This window comes from Neodiprion pinetum, chromosome 5, assembly GCF_021155775.2.
Source record: "Neodiprion pinetum isolate iyNeoPine1 chromosome 5, iyNeoPine1.2, whole genome shotgun sequence".
In the NCBI taxonomy this organism is placed as follows: Eukaryota; Metazoa; Arthropoda; class Insecta; order Hymenoptera; family Diprionidae; genus Neodiprion; species Neodiprion pinetum.
In genome coordinates this window covers 31,142,168-31,161,879 of record NC_060236.1, presented here as the reverse complement: position 1 = coordinate 31,161,879, position 19,712 = coordinate 31,142,168, and the positions used below count along the sequence as shown (strand labels likewise).

The 19,712-nt window shown below is 40.2% G+C and overlaps 2 protein-coding genes across 4 annotated transcripts; one reads left to right on the top strand and one right to left on the bottom strand.

Annotated features, from left to right (window-relative positions):
* The first annotated feature begins 73 nt into the window (after positions 1-73).
* On the top strand, positions 74-9,203 carry LOC124220658 (general transcription factor 3C polypeptide 1). Of its 2 annotated transcripts, XM_046629868.2 has the most exons (12): positions 74-469; positions 605-798; positions 1,189-1,818; positions 1,902-2,070; positions 2,174-3,186; positions 3,254-3,637; positions 3,722-3,962; positions 4,075-7,628; positions 7,725-8,257; positions 8,387-8,579; positions 8,657-8,744; positions 8,832-9,203. In XM_046629868.2, exons 1-12 carry the CDS (start codon positions 385-387, stop codon positions 8,948-8,950), a joined length of 7,203 nt encoding a protein of 2,400 aa, XP_046485824.1. In that variant the 5' UTR covers positions 74-384; the 3' UTR covers positions 8,951-9,203. The 2 variants fall into 2 exon arrangements, 1 of the variants encoding a protein (XP_046485824.1); XR_011177114.1 differs by lacking the exons at positions 8,657-8,744; positions 8,832-9,203 and having other exon boundaries at positions 7,725-7,973; positions 8,068-8,257; positions 8,387-8,527.
* LOC124220660 (DNA-binding protein SMUBP-2-like) lies at positions 8,072-13,356 on the bottom strand. 2 transcript variants are annotated; one of them, XM_046629879.2, is made up of 9 exons: positions 12,803-13,354; positions 12,282-12,591; positions 11,722-12,039; positions 11,229-11,652; positions 10,967-11,148; positions 10,566-10,866; positions 10,068-10,478; positions 9,750-9,980; positions 8,072-9,622 (listed from the first exon to the last, which is right to left on the bottom strand). In XM_046629879.2, exons 1-9 carry the CDS (start codon positions 13,225-13,227, stop codon positions 9,456-9,458), a joined length of 2,769 nt encoding a protein of 922 aa, XP_046485835.1. In that variant the 5' UTR covers positions 13,228-13,354; the 3' UTR covers positions 8,072-9,455. The 2 variants fall into 2 exon arrangements, with proteins under 2 accessions (XP_046485835.1, XP_046485836.1); XM_046629880.2 differs by lacking the exon at positions 8,072-9,622 and having other exon boundaries at positions 9,841-9,980; positions 10,068-10,249; positions 10,344-10,478; positions 12,803-13,356.
* Between the last annotated feature and the right edge of the window lie 6,356 nt (positions 13,357-19,712).

Here is a 19,712-nt window from a genome sequence, read left to right as displayed (position 1 = left end):
CACGCAAAAATATGATCCTAATCTAGATCTGCTTCCTTCTCATTAATTATTCGCTCGATGCAATTTCTGATCGCTGAATCGAATTAATCTCTGAATGAAATTAAAATTATTGGTATTTGTACGAAACAAGAATCGTCAATTTCGGCTGCGCAGAGACCGAATTTTGTTTACTGCGCAATCAAACTTGACGCTACTAAACTAACCTAATCTAACCTGAGTTAAATTCTGAAACCTGAAAATCTTAGGTTAGGTATTCAATGCTATTCAATCACCTCTCACATTGCGCCGATGCAGCTCTTCCTGCGCATTGTTAGTGATCATATTATAAACATGGATTAACAAAGCATAAACAGTAAAAGGAACTGTGATCTCATTGAACGAAAAATGGTTTCGTATTCGTCAATTAACATCGTTGATGTTATCATTGACGAAATTGCCCTCGAAGGTCTGGATGGTATCACATTGGAAGGTGAGTGTGCAACAAGTCGCATTATCGAAATTATATTCTGAAAGTAAAAGAATTGAAAGAAACAACGTTGAAACTTATCACCCAGTTCTATTAATTGTTATTCTAATTATTTAATCATCGTATTTTATTTAACAGCTCTATGGCAGCGTCTTTCGTTAAGGCTTCACGATCCACCGCCGTTGTCGAAGCCGTTCATGGAACAGGTCTGGTCAATTTGTATAGAGGTAGATGGGATCGATTATTACAAGTTAGAAGCACCGAGGAACAAACTGATTATATTTGACAGATACGAACACATCGATCCTGATCTCGGCACCATCTTAGAGCCTGTAAATATTTGGTATTATGACTATTGGTTAGGGTTGGAAAATTGTCAGTACTCAAGAAATTTCATTGAATACTTCTGACTAAGAATGTCATGAGTTGTCTTCACTTGCACGCGGTATATTTTTTAAATTCATCCATTTTCCAATTTATGTAAATACTTTTATGAACATGTTATTGTTTCCATGTTCTTCCGTACCAAGTTCTGTATAAAATGGATGTGTGGTTTGATTCGCACTGTAAATTTTACCACAGTGGCTTGAAAAACGAATGTTGCAATATCAGGAAAACCTAGAAAGTCAATTTCCAACACTAAACATTTAACAACTTTGGTCTTTATATTTTATTAGTTTGTGGGCATTATATTCATAAAAGAATATTTTTACCTGTCCTAGGATGAAGTTCCTGAAGATATCTATCCCCATTGTCCAATCGACGATGTGAATGCAGGAATCAAAGGATCCTGTTCAACTTACAACAGTCGGAAGCAAATCAGTGAATATGTTAGAGCACTGACTGTTCACCAGGCAGCTGAAGAGTTTGGAGAGAGTTTAGTCCTCGTGGCGTCACAAGATATTCGTGAGCACGCATTGACTGGCAACGGAGTTTGTCCTACTTTGGAATTGACCGTGATGCAGTATTGCTTTTTGGAAAGGGTCGGACGATCTCGTTACCAGGGAGAAGTTACACAGGGTAAAATCAGTCTTGCTTCGCTGAAAGAGGATCCAAAATCGTTGTTCTATCACAGAAAAATTTTACTTGATCATAAATTGATCACCAAGCAAATACACCACCAAAAAACCGGCGGGCACAGCTGCAATGGCAGCCTGCTTCACCTGCCACGTTTTTACGTCGAAAGAAAGCCGAAGATTATTTATCTGGCAGAGAAAGTGATTGAAATATTAAAATCTAAGGAAAATTGCGTCGCCGAGTATGACGAGATAAAGAAGGAGCTTCAGATCGAAAATTCGATTAAAAAACTATTCAGAACCAATTTTTTTCTCAAAGTTGTGAAAACTGATTTGGTGAGTTATTTATCTTTCGCTTTGCAAGTTGTGAAGTGTGAAGTTTATATCTTCCCGTTTTTAAAATAACATTTGTTGTCTAGAGGGTGCCCTACAGAACTGTATATCCCAAGGCGGAGAAAAAGGAATGGCAGCAAAAGAACAATCCAACCAAAGAGAAAACAGTGAGAGTTGTACAGCTTCAGGATCCGGAAATGGACGTTTCTGAGCTGTGGGGTAAAGATGAAATTATCGACGACGAAGAAACCTATGGTAACCAAGCAGACCACGTACTCCCTATGATTAGTCTATAAAAAGTTTTTGGACCCAGCTGATTCAGTTCAGCTTATTTAGTATTATGTTATCCGTTTTACAGAGCTTGATATATCGGAACTGAAGTTAAACATTCCGTTGTTGAAACAAGCCAATCGGATTGTTGAACTCAGCGGTCCTGAGGGTATTTCACAATGCCAACTAGCCAAGTGCTTAGGACAAACAAAGCTGCAAGCTCGCACGATGCTTAGAAATTTAGTCAAACTGAAGATCGTCGCCACTTATATGAACGACGTAGGCAGACAGCGGGTTACCAAGTTCGTTTCAAAGAGGTTTGAGAAGACCAGCCAGATGAGTAGACAGTTTGAGCACGAGATGGACAAAATAAAAAAATTGACCAGAAGTATCGATACCAATAATCAAAGTCACAATGATTCTGTAATTCCTAAAACGATAGTCGAGCCGAAAAAAATAGTGAAAACTGAATCAAAGTGCTTTACAATGGAAGACCCGGCAGAAGTGGAATTGAATAACGGGGTTTCCTCCAATGACAATGTAAAAGTTGAGGAGAAGCCTACCGATAAAAATAATTCCGACATTGATGATTCGTCCGTGACAAAGTCTGATACACGTGAAGAATATCAAATGAGAATAAAATTTAGAATTGTTAATCTATTGCTGTTGAAATATGGTTTGACAAAGGTGAGGAAGAAGTATAAACGAACGTATATTAATATTGCAGAACAAGATTTGTTTTCACGTTATCCAAAATCAGTCCTTTCTCAAACTGTGTCTGTAAAAAAAGATCAGAAATCAATCGAGAGAATGAAGCATCGAATAGAAGAACAAAGCAAAAATGAGCTGAACTCTGCAGTAATTGACCAAACAGAAGTAAACGTGTTGTGCGATAGCATAGAAGTCAAATTAGTCGAGCAAAGACCACAGCATCGTTTGGGAAGACCAACCAGTCAAATTATTGGATTTATGGAAGAACTGGATTTGAATGAAAAGAAAAATATTTCTAGCATCACGTACAGATTGCTTAGAAGAGCTAATATGATCATCGAAGCTGTTAAAGAGCACAAAGTCATTGACGATCTAACAAAATTAATCAAGGTGAGCTTGGAATGTGTTCGGCTTTAAACAGAGCCACTTTATAAGTTATTCATCGTTATTGTTGTAGATGATAAACGAGGAGGAGGACAGAGAGGGATACGACGTAAAGATTGATAAAAAATCGATTGTCAGACTGCTGCAAAAGTTGGTCAAAGATAATGTGGTGAAGAATATTAAGCTCACACTAAGCAACAAGAATAGGGAGAAAAATATAACATTCATTTGCGATCCGTCAATTGGTATTGATCACTCGATAATACAATCTGCGGTTGAACAAGCAAAGATCAAATTTTGTCTAATTGGCTCTCAGAAAGTGAGAGCAATTATGCAGAAACAAGCTAAGGAAGAAGATGAAAGCACAAAACTATCGGTGGAAGACATACAGGGATTGGAGGCTTTCAATCCTTCTAAGAATACAAAATTCGCTCCTGTTAATCTGAAATACGACTTTGTAAGATCTCTCTTTCCTAGTACTAATTTCCACGAAAGAAATTTTCTTCCATATAACGACATGTATTTCTTTAACCCTTTCCAGAAAGCCGGTAAACGCTACGGATATAGTCCAAAATTTGTCCGCATGAAGGAACTGCATTTATTTCTTTTTTACTCAATCTACGATCATCCAGGTGACACCACAGTTCCTAAGGAGATTCAAGTGGCTAACCTGCGAAATTCCGGATACCAAATTGATGCCAAACTCGAGCAGGAGATGAGCACAATTTACAATACTGAAGTCGGATGGAAAATGTTCATTCCCCCATTGACTAGGCATGCAGGTACGATGATAAAAAATCGTGAAAGGTTTAATTAGGGGTTGAGATATTTTTAATTTAGTGTCTAACTGCGAGAATGAGAAACGACGACCTTGACAACGCCAAACAATTGCAGGGTGGCCTCTGGGATGGACAATAATGTGCGACGTCTTGCTTCGCATCCCGTTATCCATCTTCGTGAAAGTCCACAATGTGCCATACTTCATACCTGAACTGGAAACCTACCTGAATCATCCGATCAGAAAGCATTTTCTGGTAAAGAACTTGCCGTCTCAGATACGAAATATCTTGCTGATGGCGCGTAAATACATATACAACATTCATGAATCTGTAACAAGACTCTGCTACATTGGCCTCTTGCAATTTGGACACCAAAAATTAAAAGAAAAGGACCAGGTCTTTATCTACTTGAATCGTCGTAGTGAAATAACCGATACAACTTCCTCAGCGGTTGGTTATCATAAGGTCGAAGAAAAGGAGTATCCGAAAACGAGCTACGTCTTCGACTCGCTGCAAGTTGTGGAGAAGTATTGGTACGACATGTGGAACACTTGCATAAACACCTGTTTAGGCGGTCGAGCAACAGTCGAGGGTAAAGACATTCTGCTTGAAGATTTGAACAAGAAAGTGGACATGATAAAAACGGCCAAGGCTCGCAATCCGGACGAGGCTGTCGGTTTGGATATCGGAGTTGTTCCCGGGGATCGAAAAGGAGCTGCCGGTGTTGATTCAGCTTTTTTTGCCCATTTGAAACGTAACTGGAACTGGGGTGCCTGGTATTCCAATCAGCAATATTGTAGGGGTGAGGAAAGGAAGAAAAACGAGCAGCAGCGAACTGCGCGTTTGTCAAAGATAAAAGCAAAGCCGTTAAAATTCACAGAGTTCTCAGGATTGAAAAAGGTCACAGGTCCCGCTACCCAGCACGCTAATGAAATTCGCAAAAAAATACACCAGCGACAGAAAATATCCGATGAACGCAGGTCCAAGAAGCAAAAGTACCAATTACTCGTTTCTCAGCATGTTACGCGGCAGAAATCGTTCGTTCGAACGGTTTTACCTCGCAAACGAAGCGTCAGACCTAGAGTCAGGTATGATGAGGTGGATTTCTGCGCCTTGCAACAGATGGATAAGCTACGAGTTGACTGGAGTCCTCACGAAGATAACATACTTCTGATGTGCAAGGTGGCAATGAAGTATCTTTGTCCGAATCCGCGCAAACAAATGATCAATTTCACGGCTGTGCGCGACATTCTGCGTACTTATTCCACCCAATCTCATAACAAAACCTCACGCGCCTGCCAGCGCAGGCTGGTCTATATGTTCAGGAAACCGGAAACGGTGAATAGCGTAGCACTTGGAATAGAGGAGATAAAGCAGAACTTTTACATCAACAAACGCTTTGGAGGAATCGTCGAGAAACTGAAAACCAAATGTGAGGATTCCTACGAGTATGAGGAACAAGTTGTCAAGGTATTCAAGGAACTCGTCAAGTACATCGACAAGCGATACTACAACCTGAGCGACATGGAGTCCAGGGGGTTGGTTCCAATGCCTAAAACAATCCAGGAATTTAATCTGGTATACAAAATCAAACAGCCGACACATCAATCTAGCCTGCACGGTTTTACCAAAGACGTCAGGTACAAAAACGAGATATACTTGGCGACGATAAATTCAGTCATTCACAGCTCAATGTGCTGTGGCAAGGACAAAACTTCTTGGGCCTATGAGTTGTTTAAAGTTTATCAACAGTATCCAGAGACGTTGCTCCGCTCTGCCATGACTAAGATTAGAAGCGACCAAATGGTATCGATGAAAAAAAGTTACATGTGCGCGTTCAAAAAGCATGGAAACTATATGCCTATGAGCAGCTCTCAGTACCAATTAAGCACTGGTTACACTTACAAATTTCGAACCAAGTGGCCGTATGAATTATTTCACGAGGCTCGTCACACGATAGAAAAGTTTCTACGCTGGCAGCATGAGAATCAGTTGGAAAATCTTGGTTACGCTGTTCCCGATGACGTTGACGGAATTGAAGTTGGACCTGTCACAGGAGGACTAGTTGTTGGTGTCCACGATTACCTGACCAGGGGTCAGCTAGATTTTGACATAGAAATCCCAGATCAAATAATAATGCTTGATCCGAGATTGAAAGAGAATGACGAAACTTATATCAGAGTTTTACGGCGATACCAGGACATTCTGACAAGTTTGGATCAGCTGAATTTGAAAAAGAAACAGATGGTTAAAACAAATTTGATTGATCCTGAGGTCGAGGAGGAGGACGAACTGGAGAGAAGGGAGTTTGAGGATAAAATAGTGAAGGAGAAACGGGAAAAGGAGGATCGCGACAGGTGGAATTATTGGAAGAGTAGAAACGATGAGATAAGCAAGCGCTTGGAGGAGACTGAAATAAAGGCGCAGCGTGAAAAGGAGGACAAGGAAAGAAACTTGAGGAGGGAAGCGTTTGACAGAAAAATGAAGGAAAGGAAAAACAAATATGCTCAGGTTCTGCAATTGGGCGAGGAAAACGTTTCCGAGGCGATCGTTTCAGAGTTTCGAAATCCTGTTGACGAAAATGCGGAGACTGACACTGATCCGGATGAGAACGACGTGGTAGACGACGATGAGGACAGTCACATCATACGGTTTCAGGATGGCACAACGATCACCCTGAGCAAGGAAGACATCGAATCTGCTTCGTGGAACTCTGACGAGGAAGACACGGCGTGTTTTGCTGAAAAAACTGTTCAATCCTTGTCGATCGAGCAGCAAAGTCCACCCTTAAAACGAAACAGAGATTCTACTAACGAGGAATACCCGGATAAAAAAAGATTCAAATCTGACGAAGATGGGGTTTCGGAATATAAACAATGCCACATACCTGATTCAGGGGTCGAAAGTCCTGCGGTTAGTCTGTTCATATCCAAACAAACTGATGTGCCTCTACAGAGCAACGCGACTGTTTCTCTAACTAAAAGGAGAATAGATGAAATAGACGAAAAAAATAGGCTTGTTGTACAATCACCAAAGCGTGCACGCATTGAGGAATCCTCGAACAAAGTTTCGGAGCACGGGAATGAGGGTCAGAATATTGAATCTCAAAGTGAAATCCGATACAGCGCAGATATTAGTGGGAGAAAAAGCGTCGTCGATACTTTAAGTGCACAGTCGTCGATTGGTACAAGGGTAAATGATTTAATAAAAAAGATGTACTGTCAGCTTGGAGTAGATTGGGGTGATATTAAGATAGAGGATATGAACGACATGCAAAAAAGGTGCACAAGAATAGCGCTTCTATTGATGAGAGAAGAGAATGATCTTGCAGTAACAGACATTTATCATGCTCACGATTACTTCATCGTCAATACTTTCAAAATTTTTTGCTCTCTAAAGTTACGTGATACCAAAGAACCGAGGAGCCTCGAATATTTTTACAACATGGAATTACCCGCCGACATTTTACCACTGAAACAGCAACTGATTGACGAGTTGATAGGAGATTTGAAAAGGTTCGCACTGTTTCCTAAAGATCCGGTACCGTTTGAAGATTTTCTGAACACCGTTGGGGACCAATTAGAAGTAACTGAAATTGACGATCTACGTGCAATCTATCAGTATTTGCATGACAAGAGAGAAATTGGAGCCACTAATAAGCAGATTACAGTACGTAATCATGGCTTCATGTTTATTATCTTAAAAAAAACTACATATTGTGTACTTTTATTTCGTTATTGTGTCAACTTTATCATGTTTTTACAGTCCAACTTCAAAAGCACATCCAAAAGTCGACTGCATCGTCTGTTATCCCTACTAACGGAGCACCGTTTAGTCCTTCGATCTGGTGTCACAACAATGCGTTATATACATCAAAAGTTTACAGACCCATGGATGATAAAATCATTCAAAATACTCCGCCTGGACAAAGAATCTTTGTCACCTGTGTCCGACAGAATTATATCAATTACCGAAAAAGAGAACGTTGTTTCGGCAACCAGCGATGACTGTTTGGTAAAATCAGAGAATACATTTCCTTCTGTAGAAGAAATCCAAACCACTGGTGAATCATTGAATGTTGCGGACTTGGATAAAGTTTTTTTGCTAGATAAAAACGAGCGACTCTGCGGGCAGACAGATGGCCAGGAAGATGCGACAAGTGGCAATGATCAAACACCTGACAATAAGGATATCGATGAAACAACCGGTAACGTACAGACCACGCGCAGAATGAGAAAGAGGACAGCCTTACTTCAACCCAAGGATATTCAAAAAGCGGCAAAGAAACTTGACTTCAAGTGAGCATGATTCTTAGATAAGATTTGAACAGGGTTACAAAAATCTGGAAGCACGATATCTTTCTTTTTTCCTTCTAAAAATTTCCTACTGGCGTAATAAAATCCATGTTGCTTTGTCAAACGTTGCAGCACAGTGGAGCCGATAAAAGTGGTAATAAAGCCATGGATTCGTATTGATGGAGTTCTTAATCGGCGTGTTTTAGACAGGATGCTGGGTGCGGTTTTAGATTACTGTATCAATCATCCAGGCATTACCTTATACAAAGTGCAAAAAAGATTTGTTCCAGCCTTACAGCCGTTCCAGGTTACCGAATTAGTCGAGGTAAGGCGGTCTTCATAGAGTCAGTACTTATGAATTATTTCCAACCTCCGTTTCATCAAACTTTCTAATATCAACAGATGCTCTGTAGACTGAAATGCGTGAAAATAAGAATTCTCCGTAAACCAAAGGTCACGTTATTTTCAAAGCCAGCCAATATAAACCTGAGTGAGTAATTGTGGTGTGCTAGATTTTTTTACTTAGCAATAAGAAATTATTATTCTGTGACAATGTTGTTCTATTTTTATTCCGCAGAACCATCAACTGGCTTGGATTCAGAGGATGAAATGATTATCGAGCCCGAAATTGATGCAAGTCTAAAATTCGGCATGTTTTTAGGGAATAAAACTTATAATATAGACTTTTTACCGTAAGTTCATGAGGTTTCGTTTAATAGAATTAATTATAATCGAACAAATATGAAAGTCAGTGTATCATAAGTTACTTATTATCTTAATTGAATCACCTAAAAAGGTGTCATGTAAATATGTCTAGAATAAATCGCAAATTTTTTCAACAAAATATAATGGCTTTATGTTGCTAAAAATATTCCTGAATCTTTCATCGGTTGAATAATTTCCGCATTGATCGGGGTGACGTAAAGCTCGTGTAAGCTGACACTTTTTATTTTAAATAGAAAATTCGTTCATTTATAAGGCGTTTTGCAAGATTGTTCTAAAACTGCGGAACTACATAACGGAGATCGAAATGAAATGAAAATTTATATCAGTGTGACTAACGCGCAGCGCAGTATATACGTATGATAAATAAATAACGTAATTTTCATTCCAATTTGTAGAATACGCGTAGTTCTATGAAATATATCGTATTCTTTACAAAACTTATCGCGGAAGGTATTTTTTTACACACTTTTTTAAACTACTTTTCAACCTTCTTTTTCGGTTTTCGAGCCTCCTCCAGCTGCTTCAACTTTCTTGCAAATTTATCTTTGTCCGTTTTCTTACAGTTTTCTGGCTTCCGACGAACAAACTCTTTCCTCTCTTTGTTTCTCACAGCTTCTCCACAACCGTGAATTTCTTGCATCCCTGTAAGGAGAGGGCGAAACTAATTTGAATCTAGGAAAGCAGTTTAATTTCTTACATAATCATATTTCACTAGGATTATCTCAAATTTTTAGATTAAAAACAGTGAAACCTAACAGTAAATAGTTACCGTGTGTAAAGCAGAACCTAGATTTACAGAATTCGCAATCAACATGCATTAATTGGGTCGATTTCTTGCACCCTGCCATTGCGCAAATGTAGTCATTGGCTGTCACCGTCGCTATTAATTTCTCAAGATCATCGTCCGCCGTTATTTCCGAATTTTTCGGCTTACGATTTTTAGATTTTTTATTCTTCTTAGCTTGCATAGGCACGGGTTGGTTTGAAGCAAGAGGCGTACCTGCAGAGGAAACTGCAAATTAATTCAAACATTCGAATACGGAAACTACAAACACCACCCAAAAATAATACACAACTTATCTCATACCTTGCGTGGAAGTTGTTTCGAGCTGCTTTAAACTCGCGATCAAATTGGATAATTCAATTTTAGGTTTTGATTCCACCTGTTCAACGGATGGCAAAGCTTCATCCGTTTCTTCTGGGTCCTCTGTAGCGATTTCTGCCGTGTTCGGAAGTAATTCTGTGTCCTCAATGTCGGAATTACTTTCGCTAATACATTCGAAGAGATTATAATCTTTCCTATTTGCGTTTATACTCAAATCGATTCCTTTGTCTTTGAGAACACTCTTCAAATTGGTATCACCTTTAATTTTATCGCCATTTTTCGATGCTGGTTTCTTTCTCTTTTCTGTCTTACTATCCGTCTTATTGGTCACCACAGATTTCTGTTTCACTTTTACATTTTCTTCCAAGTCTTTCTTGAGGTCCTCCGAATTATCTGGGGTAAATATGTCTAGTTAAGCAGGTTCGATTTTGGGATGTGGTAGGAAAAAACTAATTATTTATTCAAATTTATCCAATTCACCTTCCAAATACTCCTGCGCTGTTTGTAACAGACCGTTATCTTCAATATGCTTCAAAAGGCCAGTAATTAATTTGTTATCCTCAACAGTTTCGCTGTTCACGATGACGACAAGCAGTCTTCTTGCCCGTGTAACCGCGACGTTTAGACGTCTAAAGTCAGTGACAAAGCCGAGTGATTTTTCTTCATTACTCCGGACCAAAGATAGTACGATCACTTCCTTTTCTCTACCTTGAAAGCCATCAACCGTAGAAACTTCAGCAGATATAGAACGAGTTGAAAGCGTTTTTCGTACAAAGTCTACCTATAGAAAGAAAATAAAACAAAAACAATTTTTAACAGCGTTTCATCTCATTCATCTACGAAATCAACTTCTTTTAATCTCCAGTTCATTTTTTATTCACCTGCAGAGCATACGGCGTTATTACACCAATTTCTCGTTCCGGGACACCAGATTTTACCAGTGCCGCTACTAGTCGGTCAACTACGATCGCTTCACCAACGTTTCCTTTCGATATTGTCCCACTGCCGATTTGATACTCCTCGCATTCACATCCACAGGTGTCGATAAACACTACCGAATCACCTGAAACGGATTTTTGCGTAAAAAAATAAGAAGGTTTTACCTGTGCAAATAAAAGCATAATCAAAGTAATGTATTCGTACTTGTAAGCGAACATGATTCCACTCCAGGCAAATCTCTGAGTAAGTGATTCGCAACGAGTTTGTCCGCCTTGAGAGTATTTTCATAAAACTGTTTGCTAGACCACGACATGATTTTGCTATTCATTCTGTACTGAATTTCGAGACTCTTATAAGCCTTCTTTCCAAGTTTTTTAATCGCCCTTTCCATGAGGCTCACACATAGTCCGTTTTTGGCTGCTTTTTGGTTCATAACAGCAGGCGGAAGCTGGTTAATGTCGCCGGCAAGCACAACCTTCTCCGCATTTGGAATCGCAATCCAATTCGAGGCCTCCAATGCCTGAGAAGCTTCGTCCACTACAACAACATCGAAATATTCTCTGGGCACGTGCCGCATAGTTTTAGCACGTTTTCCAGTAGTTGCAGAGTTCAGAGTGCAGAGAATGACCTGCAGGAACAATCAGAATTAATTAGCTTTTTCATCGCCATGCAATAGTGTCGAGAATTATCTGCTTACAGGATGCCGTCTGATTATCTCAGAAGTTAGCTTGTCCATTCGTTCACGGTACTCTTTGCTCAGTTCCTTGATTTTACCCCATGGCTTCCCACCCTTCTCAGTGTCTCCGTCCTTTTCTTGCAATTCTTTTAACGACTGTTTTATCTGAACTAAAATTTCATAGGAGTTATCTTGCCGCACGTTGGCATCTATTGAACAACTCTGTACCTCCTTGGCTATCCTAGCTGGATGGCCCATTCTCAATGGCTTTATGCCAGCATCACATAATTTCTGGGCAATGTTGTCCACCGCAACATTAGTTGGAGCGCACACCAATACCTGGAATTCAAATTTCAATGTTTGTGCAGTGTTTAAAAATAGTAGTCAACTCCGGAAGGTCTGGAAATTTAGTTTGGACAGTCACAATAGATACATTTTACATAAACGATTGATGATACTAGTACGGAATTTAAAAAACAATGATTTATAAGAATTTAAAATGCGGATTATAAAGAGTATCAATGAGAATATTTTCTTATCATTCGACGTTTGAATCACAACTCTTAAAAAATTCTGATTACCTTTTTACCCAACCCCCGCAATTGGCCGATTAATTCAACTAAAGTGGTAGTCTTTCCTGTGCCAGGGGGTCCTTGAATAATGGCAAGAAATTTTTTACGCAAAGCAAATGATACTGCCATGCGCTGATCCTCTGCAAGTTTATCATTGATAAACTTCAGCTGACCATCCTCATTCAAATATTTTTCAGAGATTTCATTGTCCATATCTATTAGCTCCTGAACAATCTTCTCATCATTGTCGAAAAGAATTCTAATGACATTGAAACATCGCCAGGAATATATCTCCGTTGATTCCAGATTTTTCAAAGCTCTGCAACAGTTTGAATCTGCCATTAATGTGGACCAAAGTCTTCAGCCAACCTTGAGACAGAATATTTCGGATTTTTCTCGAGTTCTAATTCTCAGTGTGAATGACATAATTAAAGAGTCAATAAGACTGTCGATTCATGACACTGTACGTTACAACCTGAGAAACGGAGTGTTCCTGCAATTTCTGTGCCTATTTCACTGGCTGGACAAACCTGGTTTGGCAATTGTAAGTGTAATCGGAATCAGCTTTGATGATGGCGAATTGTTCCTCCTCATTGACATTGACAACAGTTTGATCTGAAATGGTGACTGAAATGGTTCTCTGTGAGATGGCTGAAACGAGACCAGGTAGAAACTGGCTGCGATTATTCGATTGAATGCAGGCGACCAAGTCACCGACGGCAAAGGCATGCTTCAGGGGGAGATTGTTCGGGTCGACGAAGTCAATTTGGAGCTGTTTCAAACCACGGCTAGCCAAACTCCCAACGGATAATTTAGTCAATGCATCTCCTTCCTTTTCGAGGTTACGAAGGGCTTGAGCAGATATGTTATTGAAAACGTGCTGGAGATTCTCGTCGCGTTCCGATCGCAATAAATCTATATGTTTCCTGACGAAACTCGATATTACATAGTCCATTTTCTACGTGTTGTGGAACAGTCTGTTTCGATTTGCACCTTCGTTTCAATACCTTCACCTTACTTGCTTTTTCCTGCTCTTTCCTTGAATCTGAAACATACTTGTGCTGACTTGTGGCTGCTTGTGGAATTATCCCGTAAGCGCTGACATACGCGTTGTATGGCTAGTAGTGTACTCTGGCGGTCCGATGATAAGTTCGAACTGTGTGATTTCGAAATATTATTCGCGTCGACCATGTTATGTGACTATAAGCAACGATGCATAGGTACATGTATGTATATAAACATATCCGTATTTTAGTGGTCCTAGACCTCGAGTATCATGGAACAACTAAGACATTACACATTTGCTATTTTTTGCCAACGCAATAAGTAGGGCTAACCCTTTGCATTTTTGGCGAAAATTTTCGCGATTTTGAAAAGTGCTGGAATAAATTCTTGCATGCACTATTCCGACGTACTTTTGCGGAAGAAATCGGTTGGGCGTAGTCTCAATACGCTGCGATCAACGCATCAAAAGTTAGAGCCTAAAAACGAGAACCTGTGTTTTCGACATTTTCCAGCAGGTGGTTTTTTCTTCGTAATCTCTCTCCTGTTGATCCCACGCTCTTTTCGCTGCGTTTTCTGAGTTCCTGGGGATCCAATCAGTCAGGAAAGGGTCATACAAATCGAATCTGAGACCAAAAGTTTTTTGGTCGAAAAATGAAAAAAAAAGTGAGGCTAACCCCTTTGCATTTTTGGCGAAAATTTTCGCGATTTTGAAAAGTGCTGGAATAAATTCTTTCATGCACTATTCCGACGTACTTTTGCGAGAGAAATCGGCTGGGCGTAGTCCCAATACACTGCGATCAACGCATCAAAAGTTAGAGCCTAAAAACGAGAACCTGTGTTTTCGACATTTTCCAGCAGGTGGTTTTTTCTCCGTAATTTTTCTCCTGTAGATCCCACGCGCTTTTCGCTGCGTCTTCTGAGTTTCTGGGGATCCAATTAGTCAGAAAAGGGACATACAAATCGAATCTAAGACCAGAAATTTTTTGGTCGAAAATTGAAAAAAAAGTAAGGCTAACCCCTTTGCATTTTTGGCGAAAATTTTCGCGATTTTGAAAAGTGCTAGAATAAATTCTTTCATGCACTATTCAGACGCAATTTTGCAAGAAAAATCGATTAGGCGCAGTCCCAATGCGCTGCGATCAACGCATCGAAAGTTGGAGCCGAAAAACGAGAACCTGTTTTTTCGACATTTTCCAGCAGGTGGTTTTTCCGTCGTAATTTCTCTCCTGTTGATTCCACGCTCTTTTTGCTGCGTTTTCTGAGTTCCTGGGGGTCCAATTAGTCAGGAAAGGGACATACAAATCGAATCTAGGACCAAAAATTTTTTGTTCGAAAATTGAAAAAAAAGTAAGGCTAACCCCTTTGCATTTTTGGCAAAAATTTTCGCGATTTTGAAAAGTGCTAGAATAAATTCTTTCATACACTATTCCGACAGACTTTTGCGAGGGAAATTGGCTGGGCGTAGTCCCAATACGCTGCGATCAACGCATCAAAAGTTACAGCCTAAAAACGAGAACCTGTGTTTTCGACATTTTCCAGCAGGTGGTTTTTTCTTCGTAATTTCTCTCCTGTTGATCCCACGCTCTTTTCGCTGCGTTTTCTGAGTTTCTGGGGATCCAATCAGTCAGGAAAGGGTCATACAAATCGAATCTGAGACCAAAAGTTTTTTGGTCGAAAAATGAAAAAAAAAGTGAGGCTAACCCCTTTGCATTTTTGGCGAAAATTTTCGCGATTTTGAAAAGTGCTGGAATAAATTCTTTCATGCACTATTCAGACGCAATTTTGCGAGAAAAATCGATTAGGCGCAGTCCCAATGCGCTGCGATCAACGCATCGAAAGTTGGAGCCGAAAAACGAGAACCTGTTTTTTCGACATTTTCCAGCAGGTGGTTTTTCCGTCGTAATTTCTCTCCTGTTGATTCCACGCTCTTTTTGCTGCGTTTTCTGAGTTCCCGGGGGTCCAATAAGTCAGGAAAGGGACATACAAATCGAATCTAAGACCAAAAATTTTTTGGTCGAAAATTGAAAAAAAAGTAAGGCTAACCCCTTTGCATTTTTGGCGAAAATGTTCGCGATTTTGAAAAGTGCTGGAATAAATTCTTTCATGCACTATTCCGACGTACTTTTGCGAAAGAAATCGGCTGGGCGTAGTCCCAATACGCTGTGATCAACGCATCGAAAGTTGGAGCCGAAAAACGAGAACCTGTTTTTTCGATATTTTCCAGCAGGTGGTTTTTCCGTCGTAATTTCTCTCCTGTTGATTCCACGCTCTTTTCGCTACGTTTTCTGAGTTCCCGGGGGTCCAATTAGTCAGAAAAGGGTCGTACAAATCGAATCTGAGACCAAAAATATTCGGCTCCAAAAATGAAAAAAAAGTAAGGCTAACCCCTTTGCATTTTTGGCGAAAATTTTCGCGATTTTGAAAAGTGCTGGAATAAATTCTTTCATGCACTATTCAGACGCAATTTTGCGAGAAAAATCGATTAGGCGCAGTCCCAATGCGCTGCGATCAACGCATCGAAAGTTGGAGCCGAAAAACGAGAACCTGTTTTTTCGACATTTTCCGGCAGGTGGTTTTTCCGTCGTAATTTCTCTCCTGTTGATTCCACGCTCTTTTCGCTACGTTTTCTGAGTTCCCGGGGGTCCAATTAGTCAGGAAAGGGTCGTACAAATCGAATCTGAGACCAAAAATATTCAGCTCCAAAAATGAAAAAAAAGTAAGGCTAACCCCTTTGCATTTTTGGCGAAAATTTTCGCGATTTTGAAAAGTGCTGGAATAAATTCTTTCATGCACTATTCCGACGTACTTTTGCGAAAGAAATCGGCTGGGCGTAGTCCCAATACACTGCGATCAACGCATCAAAAGTTAAAGCCTAAAAACGAGAACCTGTGTTTTCGACATTTTCTAGCAGGTGGTTTTTTCTCCGTAATTTTTCTCCTGTTGATCCCACGCGCTTTTCGCTGCGTTTTCTGAGTTTCTGGGGATCCAATCAGTCAGGAAAGGGACATACAAATCGAATCTAAGACCAAAAATTTTTTGGTCGAAAATTGAAAAAAAAGTAAGGCTAACCCCTTTGCATTTTTGGCGAAAATTTTCGCAATTTTGAAAAGTGCTGGAATAAATTCTTTCATGCACTATTCCGACGTACTTTTGCGAGAGAAATCGGCTGGGCGTAGTCTCAATACGCTGCGATCAACGCATCAAAAGTTACAGCCTAAAAACGAGAACCTGTGTTTTCGACATTTTCCAGCAGGTGGTTTTTTCTTCGTAATCTCTCTCCTGTTGATCCCACGCTCTTTTCGCTGCGTTTTCTGAGTTCCTGGGGATCAAATCAGTCAGGAAAGGGTCATACAAATCGAATCTGAGACCAAAAGTTTTTTGGTCGAAAAATGAAAAAAAAAGTAAGGCTAACCCCTTTGCATTTTTGGCGAAAATTTTCGCGATTTTGAAAAGTGCTGGAATAAATTCTTTCATGCACTATTCCGACGTACTTTTGCGAGAGAAATCGGCTGGGCGTAGTCCCAATACGCTGCGATCAACGCATCAAAAGTTACAGCCTAAAAACCAGAACCTGTGTTTTCGACATTTTCCAGCAGGTGGTTTTTTCTTCGTAATCTCTCTCCTGTTGATCCCACGCTCTTTTCGCTGCGTTTTCTGAGTTCCTGGGGATCCAATCAGTCAGGAAAGGGTCGTACAAATCGAATCTGAGACCAAAAATATTCGGCTCCAAAAATGAAAAAAAAGTAAGGCTAACCCCTTTGCATTTTTGGCGAAAATTTTCGCGATTTTGAAAAGTGCTGGAATAAATTCTTTCATGCACTATTTAGACGCAATTTTGCGAGAAAAATCGATTAGGCGCAGTCCCAATGCGCTGCGATCAACGCATCGAAAGTTGGAGCCGAAAAACGAGAACCTGTTTTTTCGACATTTTCCAGCAGGTGGTTTTTCCGTCGTAATTTCTCTCCTGTTGATTCCACGCTCTTTTAGCTGCGTTTTCTGAGTTCCTGGGGGTCCAATTAGTCAGGAAAGGGTCATACAAATCGAATCTGAGACCAAAAGTTTTTTGGTCGAAAAATGAAAAAAAAAGTAAGGCTAACCCCTTTGCATTTTTGGCGAAAATTTTCGCGATTTTGAAAAGTGCTGGAATAAATTCTTTCATGCACTATTCCGACGTACTTTTGCGAGAGAAATCGGCTGGGCGTAGTCCCAATACGCTGCGATCAACGCATCAAAAGTTACAGCCTAAAAACCAGAACCTGTGTTTTCGACATTTTCCAGCAGGTGGTTTTTTCTTCGTAATCTCTCTCCTGTTGATCCCACGCTCTTTTCGCTGCGTTTTCTGAGTTCCTGGGGATCCAATCAGTCAGGAAAGGGTCGTACAAATCGAATCTGAGACCAAAAATATTCGGCTCCAAAAATGAAAAAAAAGTAAGGCTAACCCCTTTGCATTTTTGGCGAAAATTTTCGCGATTTTGAAAAGTGCTAGAATAAATTCTTTCATACACTATTCCGACAGACTTTTGCGAGGGAAATCGGCTGGGCGTAGTCCCAATACGCTGCGATCAACGCATCAAAAGTTACAGCCTAAAAACGAGAACCTGTGTTTTCGACATTTTCCAGCAGGTGGTTTTTTCTTCGTAATTTCTCTCCTGTTGATCCCACGCTCTTTTCGCTGCGTTTTCTGAGTTCCTGGGGATCCAATCAGTCAGGAAAGGGTCATACAAATCGAATCTGAGACCAAAAGTTTTTTGGTCGAAAAATGAAAAAAAAAGTGAGGCTAACCCCTTTGCATTTTTGGCGAAAATTTTCGCGATTTTGAAAAGTGCTGGAATAAATTCTTTCATGCACTATTTAGACGCAATTTTGCGAGAAAAATCGATTAGGCGCAGTCCCAATGCGCTGCGATCAACGCATCGAAAGTTGGAGCCGAAAAACGAGAACCTGTTTTTTCGACATTTTCCAGCAGGTGGTTCTTCCGTCGTAATTTCTCTCCTGTTGATTCCACGCTCTTTTAGCTGCGTTTTCTGAGTTCCTGGGGGTCCAATTAGTCAGGAAAGGGACATACAAATCGAATCTAAGACCAAAAATTTTTTGGTCGAAAATTGAAAAAAAAGTAAGGCTAACCCCTTTGCATTTTTGGCGAAAATGTTCGCGATTTTGAAAAGTGCTAGAATAAATTCTTTCATACACTATTCCGACAGACTTTTGCGAGGGAAATCGGCTGGGCGTAGTCCCAATACGCTGCGATCAACGCATCAAAAGTTACAGCCTAAAAACGAGAACCTGTGTTTTCGACATTTTCCAGCAGGTGGTTTTTTCTTCGTAATTTCTCTCCTGTTGATCCCACGCTCTTTTCGCTGCGTTTTCTGAGTTCCTGGGGATCCAATCAGTCAGGAAAGGGTCATACAAATCGAATCTGAGACCAAAAGTTTTTTGGTCGAAAAATGAAAAAAAAAGTGAGGCTAACCCCTTTGCATTTTTGGCGAAAATTTTCGCGATTTTGAAAAGTGCTGGAATAAATTCTTTCATGCACTATTCAGACGCAATTTTGCGAGAAAAATCGATTAGGCGCAGTCCCAATGCGCTGCGATCAACGCATCGAAAGTTGGAGCCGAAAAACGAGAACCTGTTTTTTCGACATTTTCCAGCAGGTGGTTTTTCCGTCGTAATTTCTCTCCTGTTGATTCCACGCTCTTTTAGCTGCGTTTTCTGAGTTCCTGGGGGTCCAATTAGTCAGGAAAGGGACATACAAATCGAATCTAAGACCAAAAATTTTTTGGTCGAAAATTGAAAAAAAAGTAAGGCTAACCCCTTTGCATTTTTGGCGAAAATGTTCGCGATTTTGAAAAGTGCTGGAATAAATTCTTTCATGCACTATTCCGACGTACTTTTGCGAAAGAAATCGGCTGGGCGTAGTCCCAATACGCTGTGATCAACGCATCGAAAGTTGGAGCCGAAAAACGAGAACCTGTTTTTTCGACATTTTCCAGCAGGTGGTTTTTCCGTCGTAATTTCTCTCCTGTTGATTCCACGCTCTTTTCGCTACGTTTTCTGAGTTCCCGGGGGTCCAATTAGTCAGAAAAGGGTCGTACAAATCGAATCTGAGACCAAAAATATTCGGCTCCAAAAATGAAAAAAAAGTAAGGCTAACCCCTTTGCATTTTTGGCGAAAATTTTCGCGATTTTGAAAAGTGCTAGAATAAATTCTTTCATGCACTATTCAGACGCAATTTTGCAAGAAAAATCGATTAGGCGCAGTCCCAATGCGCTGCGATCAACGCATCGAAAGTTGGAGCCGAAAAACGAGAACCTGTTTTTTCGACATTTTCCAGCAGGTGGTTTTTCCGTCGTAATTTCTCTCCTGTTGATTCCACGCTCTTTTTGCTGCGTTTTCTGAGTTCCTGGGGGTCCAATTAGTCAGGAAAGGGACATACA